The following is a 16,571-nucleotide window of genomic DNA, read 5'->3' as shown; positions in this document are numbered from 1 at the left end:
GTTAGTGCAGCTAGGACAGGACAGGAGCTCATTGGACAATTGGGAAAAACATCCTTGGGACAGCACCTCAGGATGTATCCCACGGGAAAGACACCAGGTGTTAATGTTTATTATGAATTCCACTCTGTCACCATGTTATCACCCTGGGAGACTCCTCCCTAACTGAAGCTGCAGTCAGCTTGTCAGCCTGGGAATGGAGCTGAGAGTCAGGAGAAATCCAGGCCTGAAAAGAATTTCCAAGCTGTAATTCCCTAGCTCTCTAAATGTGTGTGCCCACAGAGTATTCCGTTGAAATGGGCTCTCTGTGACCTGATTCTCAGTGTGCTGAGCGCTCACTCGGGTGCCTGTGAGGTCAGTGAGCGCTTCTGGGCCTTCACTGCTTTGGAAATGGAGCTGAAATATGGTGATGTGAACTTTGCTTCATGCTCGTATGCGTGCAAAACCTTAATCCTGTTTTTAAGGATGCAAGACAAGAAGAGAATCCATTTTGAGTCTCCAAGGAAAAAAACCATAAAGATGTTAAAAGGCAGACACTAGTTAGTGAACATTATTGAATCCTCAAGTTTTTTTAAGTCCTTGTTTTGTTTTGTCAGCTTCTGCTTTCACAATAACTTTCTCCTTTCATCGGAACTGTGCAGTTTAAAGATTTTCATCCCTGATTACTTTATACTTGACAGAAATCCTGAGTACCACATGTGTGTTTGAAGTGGTGTTTCTTTGAACGTCAGCTGATCTCTCAGGTTAGAGAAAGTAACCTGATTTTAAGAAAACTAGCACATAAATTGCATCTGTGCTGCTAGGACCTGCTGACACCGCAAAGATAGGTCTTAGCAAAAGTTTTATTTGGGCTACAACTCTTCTTGTACAGCATGTCAGATGGATTCTTTATTTCTGCTCTTTCCTTCTTTATTACTGAGGACATTAGTAGGGAAATAGGCTTTCTGCTTCTTCAGGAATTTGCAGACTGGCACTGCTTGCCTTTCATCTGCAGCAATAATCCTCTCTGTGCAGGGCTCATATATGCAGAATTTCCTGGGAAACAAGGAATCTCCTTACTCTAAAATTTTTACTATTGGACAAAAGAAATCATTAGCAAAGAACAGGATGACAAAAGCCCAGAAAGCACAAACAGTGAGGGAGCTCTGTGGTGCACAGAGTTTTGGGGGCCGATACAGATAATTTTTTAGGAGATTTTATTTGTTTAGTCTGACTTGGCACCAGCTATTCTGCGTGTATGTACACTCTCAGCACTGTTTGAACACACAGATGCTCCAGTATGGGTGAAGGAAATACCCTTAGTGTGAGTCATGCATGTAGGAATAGCAGTGAGTCTGAATGCACAGGCAGAGGTGATGGCAGCAGTTATGCAGACAAGAGCACATAAAAAGGAATGAGGTTTCTGCAAAGTTACTTGTGCACAGGCTTAAATAAAGAGCATTGCAAATCATACCTAGAATATTTTCTCTGTGTCTATGATTATGTTATTTCCATAGCAACTAATTATGCCATAAAGCAAAGATCATGACTTCAGGTGACATGTGAGCAGAAGGAGATGAGCTATTAAGTACTGAAGTTTTTTTAAAATGCAAATTTCCTAATTTATAAAGGAAAAAAAAGAAAGGAAATGAAAAAACCAAACAAACAACAAACCAACCAACCCTGAAGTCTGCTATATGAGTGAAATTGCTTGTGACTGGAATGTGTTTTCAAAGTTCTGTTGGAGGAATCAGTAAATATTTCAAGTAGTTGTAGGTACAACTGTGAATATCAACAAATTTTTGTATTAGCTGGGGAAATCTCTAGAATGTCTGTCTTCTCCTGCCCATGCAGTCCAGGACTCAACCTCTTCCAGCAACTGTAACCTTTCACAGATACTGAAATTGCTAATGGACGAGCAGAGACCCTGGAAATAAAAGGGAAGGTCTGGTTCTTAGGTATGTGATAAATTTGAGGTTGCAGTGAAGCATACGTTCTTCTGCTTCACTTTTAAAAAACATTCCTATTTCTTTCGAAAACTAAAGATTCTAGAGATATCCTCAGCCTACAGCCCCATGATCACGCTCTTTGAGCCAAAGGACCTGCAGCCCAGAGTAGAAGTGCTATTGCTTGATTTACTTGTTTGTTAGGGGGCTGCTTTAACATGTGTGGCATTTGCTTAGGGAGCTGGCTTTATGGCTTCCCTCTTGACCCACTTGCACCTCGCTTAAAGTCTTTGGCAACATTTGCAGACTAATTGCACCATGTGAATTTCTGGGAGAGAGCAGGATTTAGGGAGGAAACCTGTTGATTGCTGCTTGAATTGGCCTTGAATGTTTCCAGAGATGGAGCATCTACAACCTCTTTGGGCAACTTCCTCCAGTATTTCATCATCTCATTGTAAAATATTTTTCCTTATATGTAGTCTGAATCTACCTTCTTTTAGTTTAAAAGCATTACCCCTTATCCCATTGCTAGAGGTCCTATTAAAAAACCTGTCCCCATCTTTCTTTAAGCCCCATTTAGGTACTGAAAGGCTGCAGTGAGGTCTCTCTGGAGCCTTTTCTTCTCCAGGCTGAACAACCTGACCTCTTCCAGCCTTTCCCATTTAGGGAAGGTGTTCCAGCCCTCTGATTGCTTTTGTGGCCCTCCTGTGGACCCACTCCCAACAGGTCCATGTCTTCCTTGAACTGAGGACTCCAGAGCTGGATGTACTATTCCATGTGTGCTCTCATCAGAGCAGAGGGGCAGAATCACCTCCCTCATCCTGCTGGCCATGCTGGCCAGTACCCCCAGGTCCATCATCCCCCAGCCTGTGCTGATACTGGAGGTCACCCCAACCTGGGTGCTGCACCTTGCACTTGGCCTTGCTGAACCTCATGAGATTTCCATGGGCCCACTTCTAGAGCTTTTTCAGATCCCTATGGATGGCATCCCATCCGTCAGGTGGGGTAACTGCACCACTCAGCTTGGTGGCATCTGCAAACTTGGTGAGGGTGTGCTGTTTCCCACTCTGTTACTTGCACTGAACAGTCCTGGGCAGGGTTGAGCAGAGACTGAAAACCTGTGGCAGCATGAGGCTGTCAAGTTAAAAATCATATTCTCACTCTCTTTGCTTTGCTCTTTTAGTCATTTATATTCATGCAAAATGAATATACAAAAGCAAACAAATCAAAGACTCCATCACAAGGCTTTTTTCCTCCTAGCTGAAAGAGCCAGCGTGGCCCTGAACTTTGGTTCACCCTCCAGTCAGAAGAGATAATGTTTCTCTTAGACTTTTGGAAGAGGTACAGTTTTTATAAAACCTGCATCACTGAATCAAACATAACCAAACAGTAGCTGCAAAGAGTGCACTGGGTGAGGAAACAAGGGATTTCTCTACAGGCGTGTTGCTGAAGAAAAAGACAGGCAGGCCCAGACAGGTTTGATTAACACTTTTCTGTGGTGATCTCTGTATGTACATGAAATCAAGAAGTTGAGCATTTGGAGTGTATTCATCAGTTGATCACCCTTAACTGATTTCAGTGCTGTGGTGTGAAGCAAAGGTAGTAACTTAGGAAAAGATCCCACTCTTTTAGTAATGTTTGATCTCAGTCGCTGAAGCTACTGGGAATGACTGTTACCTGTCAGGTGCATGCCTCTGCACACCCCTCTGTTGCAGAACAGGAGCAGTTGTCACATCCATTCCCTGTTCTATATAGTGTATTTCACTAATCCTTCTAGCAGGGTTCTTTAAAATTTATTTTGTGGGTCACTTCATAACAAAGTCTACCGAGGTTAATTCAAACGGGGTTGTTTCATTAGGACGATGCAGCAGGTATGCAGAATTTTGAAGACAGTGACAAGAGGCATTAGTTAGGGGGAAAACCAGTGCAAACATGAAAGGACTTATGAGACTAATGAGGAGGTGAATTAATGCTGCATTTTGTGTGAGCTGAAGGTGCTGGTGTCTTGTCGTGAGTGTTAAATCATGGAGAAGAAGAGAAAGTGGTACTCAAAATAATAAGGGAGGTGGGAGTGTGGTGTGGGGTCTGCGGTGGCTGCAGCTCAGGGTGAGGGGCACAGTGTGGGCTGTGTGTCTTCAGGTGAAAGCCAAAGCTGAGGCTGCTCAGGGAAGGGGTGTGATGGATAACACAGTTAAGATACCTGCCCCTGATGCCCAAACCTTTTACAGTTTATTGCCTGGAGCTCACCTGATGTCATTAGAGTGAGACTGCTGCCTCTTCTCTTTCAGGGCCAGGGTTTTGGCTGGAGACAGTGAAGGGTTACCAGCCCTCCACTCAAAGTGGCAGGGACAGAGTTGTTATAACCTAAATGGTAGCGTGCCACCTGAATCAATACAAATTGAACCTCTGCTGGCGAGACTGCACAGTGCTTGCTTTCTTGTGTAGAGGAATCAATATGAATTGGCCACAGGATGGGAATATAGAGATGCAGCTGGAGAGAGAAAAAGTAGATGTTAAGCAGAGGTGAACAGAGGTCACTAGGTCCACACTATGATTTTAGGCTCAGTTACTAACAAAAAGTTTGGTGAAAGCTCTAATTCACCTTTCCTTTGGGTCACCCTTCAGACACAATGGCTCAGTGATGCAGTGCTTCCAAGGTTTATTCTTCTTGCTTCATGCATCACTTTATTGTTAAACAGCTTAAATGTCAGTACAGATCCCAGCATGCCCCTTCCATTCACTTTACACCAGGGATGGGCAAGTGCAGAGTACACCAGCCCTTCTCCTTTTGTTGATTTCCCCCAGTTCCCATGCCGGACATCACTCCCTCATGTAAGCATGTCATCCAAGCTGCAGTTAGCCTGCTGGTGCAGCATTGCTGTCTCCAGGATTTCCCATTTAGGCTAGGGATTCTGACTGGGTTTCCTGGTGTGGAAGATTTAATAAAGGAATTACTGTAGTGTCTGTATCCCAAATGACTCTGTTTCAGATCAGCTGTTGGTATTGTCATGAGAATGAACAGCAACTACTTGAGAACTACATTTGACAATAAAGTGCTTTTAAGAAGTTGTCATTTCCATGATGTGTGCTATGGGACGATGGTGAAAAGAGCCTGGAGAAAAAGTACCCTTTATTGTAAGGGTTATGCAGGACCTCAGCCTTCCTCAAGCATTTTCTGCATCTATCTGAAATATATCCACCATCTGTTGATGTTGATTACTTTTTATTTAAAATAAACATTTAGAAATTCTTTGTTCTACCTTAGATCTTGGCTTTATGAATTATTCCACCCATATTAAGGACTTAATTCTCTTAAGAATTGATGATTTCTTGCCTTCAGGAAAGGTGAAAGCAAGTGATTTCTAACCCTTTTCTTATCCAGATAGCAGTGAGCTGCCTTTGGGCTTCAGTTGTCTAGTTTCCAGTAAATCTGCCAAATTCTCCTCTGTTAAATGTGGTACCACGGGCACTCTTGTTACATAACAGTTATCTGACCTGTCACTGTTTCAGCATAATTTGTGTGCTGAGCTCTACCCAGTTTTTCTTCCTTCACCATTTAATATGACGCTCCGTGTACAGGCATTTTTCTATAATGACAGAAAATGTAGAAAATATTTGAATAATTTTTGGGTTTCTGTTACGAAACTTGTCTAGTTGAAATACGGGTGAGGATAAAGGTTGGAGGCAGAACTGTTTGGTACCACAGGAAAAATTAATAGTATCTTGGGAACTCTGACCAAGAACAGATCTGCTTCCATTGGACCATCTGTATGTGCTAGGGAAAGAAGACTCCTTTAAGGAGGCAGAGTTCATATTGGGCAGGAATGGGAGGGAAGTAGAGTAGAAAACTCTAATTTTAGATGTAGGGAGATCAAAAAGTGGAAAAGTTGTAAGTCATCAAAGTTACTGAAACAGATGGTGCAGGAGTTACCCTTGTGTTTTGTGCTCAGGTTCTTTCTAAAGCTTGCACCAGGTATGGTCAGTGTATTTATGGTTTGTGGAGGAAATGAAGAGAAATAATTAGACTCTAAGTTTGCAGTTTGTAAATTAACGGAATTAGAGGGTGGTTTGCAGGGCGAAGTGCTCAGGCTGCGTGCAAAACCAGCTCGTTTTTGCTTTTACTAATTTGTTCTTTAATTAATTGGTGCCCGTGTCTCTTGATCTATGCTGAGACTGGCAAGATGCTTCATGAAGGAAACCTGCATTCATCTTGATTAATTCTCTGCTGGGCAGGCCTTTTAAAAAAAATGGTAGCCAGCCATCTTTTGACTTGCCTCCAGTAGGTTACAGTCAAAATCAAAGGGCAGACGGAGGAGGAAGGAGAGGAGGCAGGCAGATAAGGAGGCGGCTCATACAGAGACAAGCGAGTTACTTTGCACAGGAAATTCGGGGCAAAGATGGTAAATGTGTCTTGCTTTCCTGAGTGTTAATACTGTAACTGCCACAGTTTCAGTAAGATTTTTCCTTCCTGAAGAAGTTGTCTGCGGCACATTTTCAAGTCCTTACTGCCTGTGGGAGCTGTCAGATTTTAGGGAAATGCTCCCCAGCGTGTGGAGCTTGATGGCGATCAGTGCGTTCTGACAGGGGGACAAATGAGCTGGCCATACGCTGTGCTGAGTGATGATTCCGTGGGACCGAGCGAATTAGGAACATCCCGGTGATGGATCTGCAGCGGAACAAACGAGCCTTCCGGCAAGGGGAGCACGGCCCGTTCTGACCCCGCTGCCCGCCGAGCATCCCCAGCGCTTTTGCGTACGAAATTTTACAGCACTTACTTTATCCTGCCGCTCCTTTCGGCAGCGCCGCCGGTGTATCCGGGCAGCCCCGCAAAAGCCACCTGCACCCAGGTTGGGGCTCCGCGCCGTGTCTGCGAGCTCAGAGTTTCGGGCCGGGGGGACGCGGGGTTGGGCCGGGCCGGGGGGACGCGGGGCTGTGAGGGCTGTGAGGGCAGGGTTGGGCCAGGGGGACGCCGGGCTGTGAGGGCGGGGTTGGGCCGGGGGGACGCGGGGCTGTGAGGGCTGTGAGGGCAGGGTTGGGCCGGGGGGACGCGGGGCTGTGAGGGCTGTGAGGGCAGGGTTGGGCCGGGGGGACGCGGGGCTGTGAGGGCTGTGAGGGCGGGGTTGGGCCGGGGCCGGGGCGGGCGGGCAGCGCCATTGGCGCGGCGCTCGGAGGAGGGGCGGCCGCGCCGGGAATGGAGCGGCGGGGCTGGCGTGCCACAGGCGCCCGCCGCGGGAACGGGATGCGGGGATGAGCCCGGCGGCGCGGGGCGCAGCGATGCGGCCGGCAGGAAAGCGCCACGGCAGCCGCTCTCCTTTCGGATAATTCCTGCCCCTGCCGCGGGTCTCGGGCAGCGGCACTCTCTTGTCCGTGTGTGGCATGTGGAGCCGGGGTTTTATATGGCATTTGCGAGCCCAGCGAGGTCACGGTTCCTTTTTTTAAAATTCTTTGCTCTGGGTACAATATATCTCTCTGATTTTTCCTTCCCTGGAAGCGGGGAGGCTGGGAGGGACGATCGTGACGGTGACGGGAATGTTTACTTGTGCAGAAGTCTTTCTCATGTGGAAGCACGCTGCTCCCTAACTCCTGGCTGAGCAGACTTTCAGTTCACCAAGTTTGCTGCCGCACAGCACGCGTAACTCCTTGGCAGGATGGCAGACAAAAGAACAGCAGGTGCAAAGCAATAGGGGATTCCTAGCCAGGAGGAGCAGGAGGAAGGAGGATCACCAACCTTTCGCCCGGCGGCTGTCAGAGCAGCAGGAACGGGACAGCTGAAGCCACCATGCGCAGGTCCAGCACGGATGAGTCCACCTATCACAGGAGCCCTTCCCTGGACAGCAAGGATTACAGTTTCCCAAATGGCGCCTTCCGTCGATACAGCAGCATGTATGGTGGCCAGTTTGGGGCTGCCAGCAACTCTTTTTTTGGATTTCATACCAACCCGGGCCCGAAGGCCACCAAGGCTAAGTACACGACCCCCAAGGGAAACAAGTACGTTGTCTTTTACCTGGATCTCTCATTTATTTTTCTCCTAGAACTGAAGAGGTGCAGCATGGCTCACAACTGTCTGCAGTGTATCAAGTACCTAATGTTTGTTTTCAACCTTCTCTTCTGGGTGAGTACACGTTTGGAACCGCGAGACGGTTGAATTTGTGTCTGTTTACCGAGATGGAAGCTGAACTTGTTGCTGCTTTTAAACTTAGGAGTTGTACAAAGTGCTGGCTAGGCTACTGTTTTCGTGGCCTCGTTAATTTGTGTAGGTAACCTGCTGAGGGTTTTCCTTATCCTCTCACTTCCTGGCCTTCAGGTGCGTTTCAAAACTATGATAGAAGACAAGAGTGTGTTTATAGAGGTCAGTTGTATGAATGCCTTCATCACTTTGTTCCAGTGAGAGCTGTACACTTTTTTGTGTCCCGATCTTTCATACTGATGTGTGTTTGCCTCAAAAGTTGTGCATGGTCCTAGAGAAATCACTTGAGGCCATTCGTGGTTGTTAGGTTCAGCACGTGCTTACATCTGTTGCTCTATTGCAGATGGCACACTTGGTACATTACAACATTAAAGCCCGTATCAAGAATCTCTAGGTAATCATTCTCTGTTACTGTCAGGGGTGGGTCCTGCCATTGCCATTCCCTGTTGAAGAGGTAGGTGGAGAGAGACCAGAGCGCTCCTCTCTGCTGCTGGGGCTGCTACTCTGTGGCAGGAGCTTATCAAATCACTATGAGGCATGTGTGTGTCATCATCTTGTTAATAAATGAGGTGGCTGTCAACAGCAAGGGTGGCTGGGCACTTCACTCCCTTGTAATGGAGGGTGGGCTGTAGCTGGAGACTACAGAAATGCAGTGGGGTGGACCCAAGTCACAAATGTTGTTAGTCCTGTAAAAAAGGGAGTAGCATGTTTGCTAGGGCAGGATGGGATTTCTAGTTCAGTGTTTCTTGTCCAGAATCGTATGTGGGAAGGTCTGTTGCAAGATCCTCAGGAGGTGCCTTTAAATGGCTTGTTCCTCCCAAGTGGCTTATTAACATGCTGAGGGAAATAAGGAGTGTTGTGAAGTGACATCCCTCCCGTCCCGGTACTCAAGGAGAGCGTGTGTGTTTGCAGCTGGATGTTGCCGTGTCCCTGTTACTGGTTGTGCTCTCCTGAGTTGTTGGAGGTGCTGTGAGTGAGATGGAGAGAGCTGTTCTCTAGTGTGCGCTGCTGTACAGCTGTTCAAAGCCAGGCGTGCTGCAGTGCATCAGAAAACACAGAGCGCAGGCAACTCCTGCTGACCTGAGTCAGGATGTGATAAACTAGTGTGAGTCCCCTGAACTGGCACAGCACTAACCAGAGCTGTGAAACAGGAGGGTGCTCCCTTTGCATCCTAGGTGAGCTGGTAGAAAGAGTGTTCTTTAGGCTGCATTCTGTCTTTCAAGGCTAACTCTGGTTGCTTCTGCTTCCCTAAAAATCATCTAATATTTATTGCAGCTTACTCCAGAGCTTTCTGAAAAAGACAAACACTATCTTTCTTGCTTTTTTAAGTCTTGTGCCTCTACTGACTGTCCCTATTTGAGATTATAGATAGCACTGACAGTTAGTTGAAGTGTGAGCTAGAGAAAAGCACTAGGATGCTGGCATTAATAGCACTTTCCAGGTCTGTGCACAGCATTGCCCCAAAGGATACAGGCATTCTGATTTCTCTTGTAATATTCATCTTCCACCAAAATATACCCATGTAATGAGAAGAGGTATTGCTATGAGTAATGCCTGTGTATTTACAAAGGTGAGGTCGCACATAATGATATATCTCTGGCATGCTTTTCATTAGGAAAGCTTTAATGCTTTGGGAGAGAAAGAAAGGTTTCTGTCTCCCCCCTAAAACCATCAGAGCTGCTCCAAGCTATGCTTGGTGAGAGAGAAAAGGCGAGGGTCCCAAAAAAGAGAATACCCGTGTGGCAACTGGGCTCTTGGTGAACTGAAGCATGCGAGCAGGGGAGTGGGTGGTGTCAAATACTGCAGCACGATCTCTGTTTTGTTTCCCTTTCACATGCTACCTGCACAGCAGGAGTGATGGATGATGATCATGTCCAAATGAGGTTTGCACAGCATGTAGTTATAATAGATGCAGCTATTCACCTTCTCACAGTGAAGAAAGTAACTAAAAAGAGATTATTTTTAAAGGTACTGGCTAGCTTCTCCTTAGTAAAAGGAGAAAAAAATTTCCATTTCTAGTGATCAGAAATTTTAGAAAGATTACAGGTTGATGATGCTGTTGTTTTGTTTTTCATCTTGTTTTCAGTTATCTGTTATGTTCTACCTCATGAAATTAAGGGAAAAGCATCTCTGCAAGAAGATAGGATTTCTCTTTGCATACATGGTCACAGGAGTTTTGCTGGTTCCACCTTTCCTCTCCACCCTTCTCTAGGTAGTTGGTTAGTAACAGGCAATAGTTTAGGTAGGAAGAGGAATTTCTTTTTCATCTATTGAGAGCAGTCATTTCATTAAATGAATTAAATGCCTGTTATAGCCTGTTCCTGCTCTTGATTTTGTTTTGAGAAGATGCTTTGATTTCTGTTAGAAATCACATTTTCATCTTCTTCTTCCTGTTCCTATTCATTAACTCCAGTACATTTTGTGCATCCCTACAGCCTATTTCCCAGTATTTTCAGCTGTCTTTCTCACAGTGTAGCAGAAAACAGTCCTCAGCCCTGTCCAACTCCAGTGGGATTTGTGCTGTGTTTCTGAGGAAAAGATCCTTTTCTTACAATAGTGGTGAATTTATAGGAAGCAAATTCTCTGAGACCTTGATTTTAAATGTTCTTGGCAGGCTTTGTTGGATTAGGTGCTGCACTCATGCTGTAAAATTGTAAAAAGCTGTCATATAACTCTGAAAACAGAGCAAATTTCTCCACTCCTTTCTGATGGTTAAAGGGAGCACAGAGCTTCTTTGCAAGAGTCAGAGGCTGAAGTGCCTTGTCTGTGTTGATGCTGAATCAATCCATTGGTACAGCAGACTTGCAGCTATTATTGTAGAGAAAAGAGTGGGATACTCCTAAAATAGCTCATTTCTCCATGAGGAGGCCTGCACAAATTGCTCTTGGTGCATTTGCAGCTACTCTGGAGTATTAAGGTCCTGAAGCATGGGCACAACAGTACTAGAGAGCAGCACTGCTTCTCTAATGGGAATGGCCATTCCCTGGAACAGTGCCAGATGCAAATGAGCCATCATTGTATTCCTGCACTCACTGGTTTGTAAGCTCCCAAAATAACTTTTGTCACCTGATACAGAATACTTGCCTGGCTTCATTCATTTTTATGGACTTCGATTTTCATTTGTTGAATTGCTGAACCCTTGAGACTGAAGATCACCTCAGATGATCGCAGAGCAGAATATTTTTATTTCATAATGAAATACCTTTGATTCTCTGTGACATACCCAGGGAAGAACATTTGTTTTCCATATTCTCCTCCAGACACCCAGCATTTCTTCACAGCCAGTAAAATAAACTTTGCTCTTTCTGTGCTTTTAATCCAAGGCTCTGGTGCCTTTTTTTTCTTTCTTTCTTTTTGTGAAGAAAGGTGGGATATATCCTAAAGGCTGAGAGAGTTCTGTAGAAAGAAAAGAGTCATTCCCTTAACCCCCTTGATTCCCAGAATCCCAACTTGCTTCAACTTCTAGCTCTCAAACCTCCAAGACTCAAAAAAGAAAATGCACTAACTGTACTTGTGTTGCCAGTGGCTTGTGCTTTCCGTAGATCCTGTGCTAGGGAAAACTACCTAGAGAGGAAGCAGTTTGCCCTTCAAATAACTGAACAGCTATAGCTGACTTTTCAGGTAATACTTTACTGTAACCAACAGAGAAATTCAGCAGCAAAATGCTTTCAGAAATCCAGTTATAATGAGATGGCAACAAAAGGAAAGGAGGCAAAGAAGTTTATTATTTGCCAAACTTACCATTAGTTATTTCTGTGCATGTGTCTTCTTTCCATTGTTAGAACAACTACATTTGTATGCACTACAAAGCAATCAAAGCTCTCAAGAAGTTTCATGAGAGGCCTGATGTCATCAGGTGGGCTCCCAAAGACATAGAGGAATAGTCTCTGCTCTCTTGGAAACTTGGGAGTTGCCATCTGCTGGACACACTGTGGCTGAAATGAGCAGCTGGAGCTCTGCTTTCTGCCTTCCTGGATGAAGAGGTGAAGCAGGGCACTTTGCTTTCTTTTGCCATTTGGTCCATATTAAATTCCCAACTGATGCAGCCCTGGAAATGCTTTATCTTGGTTTGTAAAACACAAAGTGCAAATCTGAAATGTGTGAAAACACAGAGCCACGGAAGTGGCAGGTAGCACTAGTGAACACACCAGGATCTATGTGGGGAAAAAACTCAAGAACCTGTTTAATCTGATTCTAGGGTCCAGCTCTGGGTCTCTTCCTCTGTCTTTGTTGCTGCTGATAGTTTGTGAACCACAGTTTGAAAAGCTCTGCACCAGTGAGTACTCCTGGCCTGGTGCAGTGATGATACTGCCAGCATTACTCACATTTAATTAAGAGAGGAAGTAATGAAAATGAGAAATCCCTCATTACTGGCATCATTTTACTTCCTTGCACTCCAGCAGCACAGGTTGTCTTGTAAGAACTGTGCAAATGTTTATAATATGTGGAAGACTGACTGTGCAGGACAGCTGGAGAAGGGAGCAGCTAGGTCTGAAAATGCATCATGGGATACATCATGGATTGTGTTCGAGTGATCCTGGCCAAATTTGGCCAGAGGGTAGAGCTAGAGGGGTGTCTCTCCATTTCACTGTACCTTGTTGGGAAACCATCTGACACTGTTAGCTTGAGAAGAGCTGTTGGCTGGAAGGTGGAGAATTTTGTAAGAGAAGCAGCTGATGTCGTTGAAGTGGATTCCTTGTCTTTCATCTGCATCCTCCATCAGTCAGCTGAATGAGATTGATGGTTGAAACAGCCAGAAGCTCTACAGATTGTTAGTGGCTGAGGACAGCAATCATTTTGTGGTTATACTTGGCTGCAGTCTTAAGTTAGTGGAAAAAAAAAATTACCAATAGAGCAGTAAGCCATTTTAAAAGCAGGCCCCCCATTTCATCATCATTATGTGCACATGTTTTCCTCTGATGGGCAAGGGCTGCAGCTCATCCCTTGGAGCTGAGCTTACCAGTGCAGCTGCTGGGTGCCCTTCTGCACACCTCAGTCACATCCCCTCCAGCTGGGTGCTGCTCCAAGAAGAAAGTTTGATTAGAAGTAAGACAGGCAATGTGTTTTCAAATGTGTGAAAGGTGGATAGTGACAAACAAAAGCCCGATTAATCAGCAGAGCAGACTTTGCTTCTGTGTAATTAAAACACAGGAATTTTACCCCAGAATGTCATTTTCTCTAGCTGCCTCTGAGTTTCTGATTCTCCTTTGTTACTTGCACCTTCCAGAAGCTGCTCAGTCTGATTGACATCTTATCTTTCTGAGGGTTCTCTGAGGATGTATTTTTGAGGAGCATTACATTTAAAGAAAGGAGAGTCATTTGATGTGGGAATTACAGACTTTAAAAAATGGCATTTCTGTGAGAAGCAGAACTATTGAGGGCTGATCTCAAGTGTGAGAGAGAGATGATTGTATTACCTGGTGTCCCATTTGTATGGGCACCAATTAGAGCTTTTTCCATGGTGACACTATTCATGCAGTTCCTCTGCTGTGTGGATCCTGATATCTAATAGGGACTAAGGATCATGCTGGAATCCTATCTCCCAGTGAAGGCCTTGCTAAGGGCTACATTTGCTATCTAAATGCATACCTTCTGAGAACTTTTTGGAAGTTAATGACTTTAGAAGAATGTGTATTTGTCAGATCAGGCTAACAGTGGGAAATGGGCTCATGAGTTATTCATGTGATGCTCAACTAACACAATTCTTTTTCATAATCTTCTCTTTTCCTTAGGAAATCAGGTTCAGAAGGCTGTTAATAGAGGAAAGAAGTTACCTTAAAGTTGACCATATAATAGATACCATTTCCAAATTGCTTACTGCTTTTGTTGCTGAAGAGAAGAGCAGTTTCCTAGCATTAGGTATGTTTGCTAGCATATTGATAAGCAGTGAGTAAAGCCCACAGGATATGGCCATGTTGCAGGAGTGGACAAACTGGCCTCTTCAAAGCAGCGAGTCAAAAGGCTGCAAACATAATTCCTTCTTCTGGACAATGACAGCTACTAAATCTATTGCAGCTACTACTTTGACCTACACAGCGAAAGAAAAAATGGCAGGTGAGGTAATTTTTGTCATTATTCCTCTTCCTTCTTTTCTTGGCTTGAAGACTTCTGAAGGCTAGCCAGTACATCTTACACAGGATTTCTCATCACTGGGACTATGATCAAAATTGGAATAACTGCTACAACATATGCTGTCACCTCATAGTTCATTCTGCCCACGAGTTACATCCCTTTCACTTCCTTTGGGTTTGTATTTTTGAAGAAGAAAAATCACCTGACCTTTTGGCCAAGGCATTGTTTGGAACTCTGTTTCCACCAGAGTATATAGGAGGATAAAATCCCCGTCTCAGTTTGTCTCCAGACACTATTGCTTGAATCATTATAGCTGTTATTACTACAGTGTGATTTATTTCTTTAGAATGTAACTTTTGGCTAAGGTTGCAAATCTGAACAAGTTTGAATAATATACAGTATCTATATAAAATATATAAAGACCCTTCTCTCTGATTTTTTTTAGTGTAAACTGAGCACGTGGGGTCAGAAATGAAATGTGGCTTTGGGTGGAATGAATTCTGCATATTCATGAAGATTGGAGACAGTAAATTGTGTTCTTAGTACTGTCCTGTAATTGTTTCTCTGGGAAATGTTAAGCCATCATGAGATGCAACAGAAGTAAATGAAATTGAAATTGCAGCCTGTAATTAGACTGTCATACTGAAACACATCTTAAGTCTGTGTTCAGTATAAGAACCCAACACTCTCCAAAAAACCCTGCCTGCCTGTGTCAAGTGTGAATGCATGCAGAGCCTTATAATATGTTTCAGCTAATGTTTGTTTTAAAGATGCCATGCATTTGAAACAGTGGTTTGACTGAGGCACAAGGTTTGATGTAAAATGATAAAGGACCAGAATGACTTGTTCTTCTAAGTTTTTATACACAGACTTTCAAAACTTTTGGATGTGTGTTTTACTGGGTTTTTTGGTTGGTTAGTTGTGGGTTTTTTTCCTTGCTTGCTTTTCCAGATTGCTCACATAGCCCTTTTTACTCTTTCCTTGGCCATAGCAACTTTATTTGTTCTCAGGTACTTTATATAGAGTGCATCTGCAGCAGGTATTGTCTGTGTCATCCTAATGTTGCAGTCTCTCTGAGCTGTATGGTTTTGAGTGAGTCTCTCTCACACACACACACACACACACACACACTGTTATACACTAGATAGCAGCCAGCAGCTGCTGTGGCAGAATTAGATAGTGGTTCCAACTTGTTTTAGACTTTCTTCTTCCTTCCTCAATTGCCAGTTGTTTTGTCCTTGCTGTCTTACACAATATTTAGAAAGGAGAGTGCAGACAAAACGTTATTCTCTCAGTTCTATTATCTTTCATTCATTCACTTCTCTATGAGCACCAAGACCAAGTTCCTCTTTGTGCTGCTGTGCTTGGAAAGGCTCAGTGGCTTCCTCCATGGGAGGCAGTTCTGGGCTTCAGAAGTTCTAAGGGATTTTTCCCCTCCCATGCTGTGCTCTCCCATTAGTGGTACTTGCAATTTCCAGTCTTGTCACAGTTCCTGGGACAAGCTGGAAGTCACCTGTAGTAGTGGCAAGGCTGCACATCTTGGCAATCACCATACATGAGTATGTTTGGTTTTGTTGAACATTTGGGTTCTTCTCTAGGTCATCTTCCTACAGAGCATTTCTGTGACACTGCTGACATTCTTTACTCCCCCCAGTATTCACCACTGGCTGTTCTGAAGGTGTATACTGGGGCAGATAGACTTATGTCTCTTCTGTAAAACATCAAACAGAGCTCTAGTTTGTTGTGAATGGCTGAAGCATTCAAATAATCTATTGGATTTCTTTCAGCAACAATTTTTTAATATCCTCTTTTCCCTGGTAGAAGCCAGAACTTTAGATGTGATTATTTGTGGCCAGTTTATTACACTACTTTTGTCCTAAAGTACCTCTACAAATTAACCTTCAGTTGTATGCTATCCACCACATTGCTCCTGACAAGTTTGTAAATGTTTGTAAACAGACTGCCTTCATATTGGCCAGTTGAACATTTGTACTCTTGTTTTGTAAGTGACATTCATCCAAGGCTGTAGGACAAATTGGTTATTTATGTCTCAATAAATCTTTTCACTAATTCATCTGTAGCAGCCTGGGAAGGAACTGAGGGTGACATACTTAATACCATTTTCTTGAACAAAATAACTGGAACTCTGGATATGAGTCGAGTTCCACTGCCACTTGCAATCTGTTACAAGTTCCAATCCTTGAAGGCCAGAGTTTTAACACATCTACCATCTGCTTTGTACTTATTAATGCAGAATACTTGGTAGTTTTAGAATGACTTTGTAAACTACAATAAAGAAGACATGAGTGGTCAAATATATCCTATATACATATGCTGCCACTACCAAAAAAATGCACTGAAGCATCTTTGGACATGAAAAAGCAGACATT

At 44.1% G+C, this 16,571-nt stretch overlaps 1 protein-coding gene and 1 long non-coding RNA gene across 11 annotated transcripts in view; one reads left to right on the top strand and one right to left on the bottom strand.

The window, feature by feature from the left end:
* The window catches only part of TSPAN4 (tetraspanin 4), a 416,360-nt gene that overhangs the window by 221,846 nt on the left and 177,943 nt on the right, over positions 1 to 16,571 (top strand). For 7 of the 10 annotated variants that reach the window (XM_088166703.1, XM_088166706.1, XM_088166705.1 and 4 more), the window contains one exon: positions 7,955 to 8,034. The exons of 1 other annotated variant lie outside the window; for it this stretch is intronic. In XM_088166703.1, the coding sequence (XP_088022829.1) occupies positions 7,972 to 8,034 (63 nt within the window). In that variant the 5' untranslated portion in view covers positions 7,955 to 7,971. Of the gene's footprint in view, positions 1 to 6,369; positions 6,770 to 7,215; positions 8,035 to 16,571 lie in introns of those variants that run through there. 2 more of the 10 variants (XM_088166710.1, XM_014873588.2) reach the window with 2 other exon arrangements.
* On the bottom strand, positions 788 to 6,474 carry LOC148223281 (uncharacterized). Its single transcript, XR_015804381.1, has 2 exons — positions 4,170 to 6,474; positions 788 to 1,032 (listed from the first exon to the last, which is right to left on the bottom strand). It is a non-coding gene; the product is annotated as an uncharacterized LOC148223281 (long non-coding RNA).

This window comes from Sturnus vulgaris, chromosome 6, assembly GCF_052056855.1.
Source record: "Sturnus vulgaris isolate bStuVul1 chromosome 6, bStuVul1.hap1, whole genome shotgun sequence".
NCBI classification, from domain to species: domain Eukaryota; kingdom Metazoa; phylum Chordata; class Aves; order Passeriformes; family Sturnidae; genus Sturnus; species Sturnus vulgaris.
Note: the sequence above shows the minus strand (reverse complement) of the source record. Positions and strands in the feature narration are given on the sequence as shown.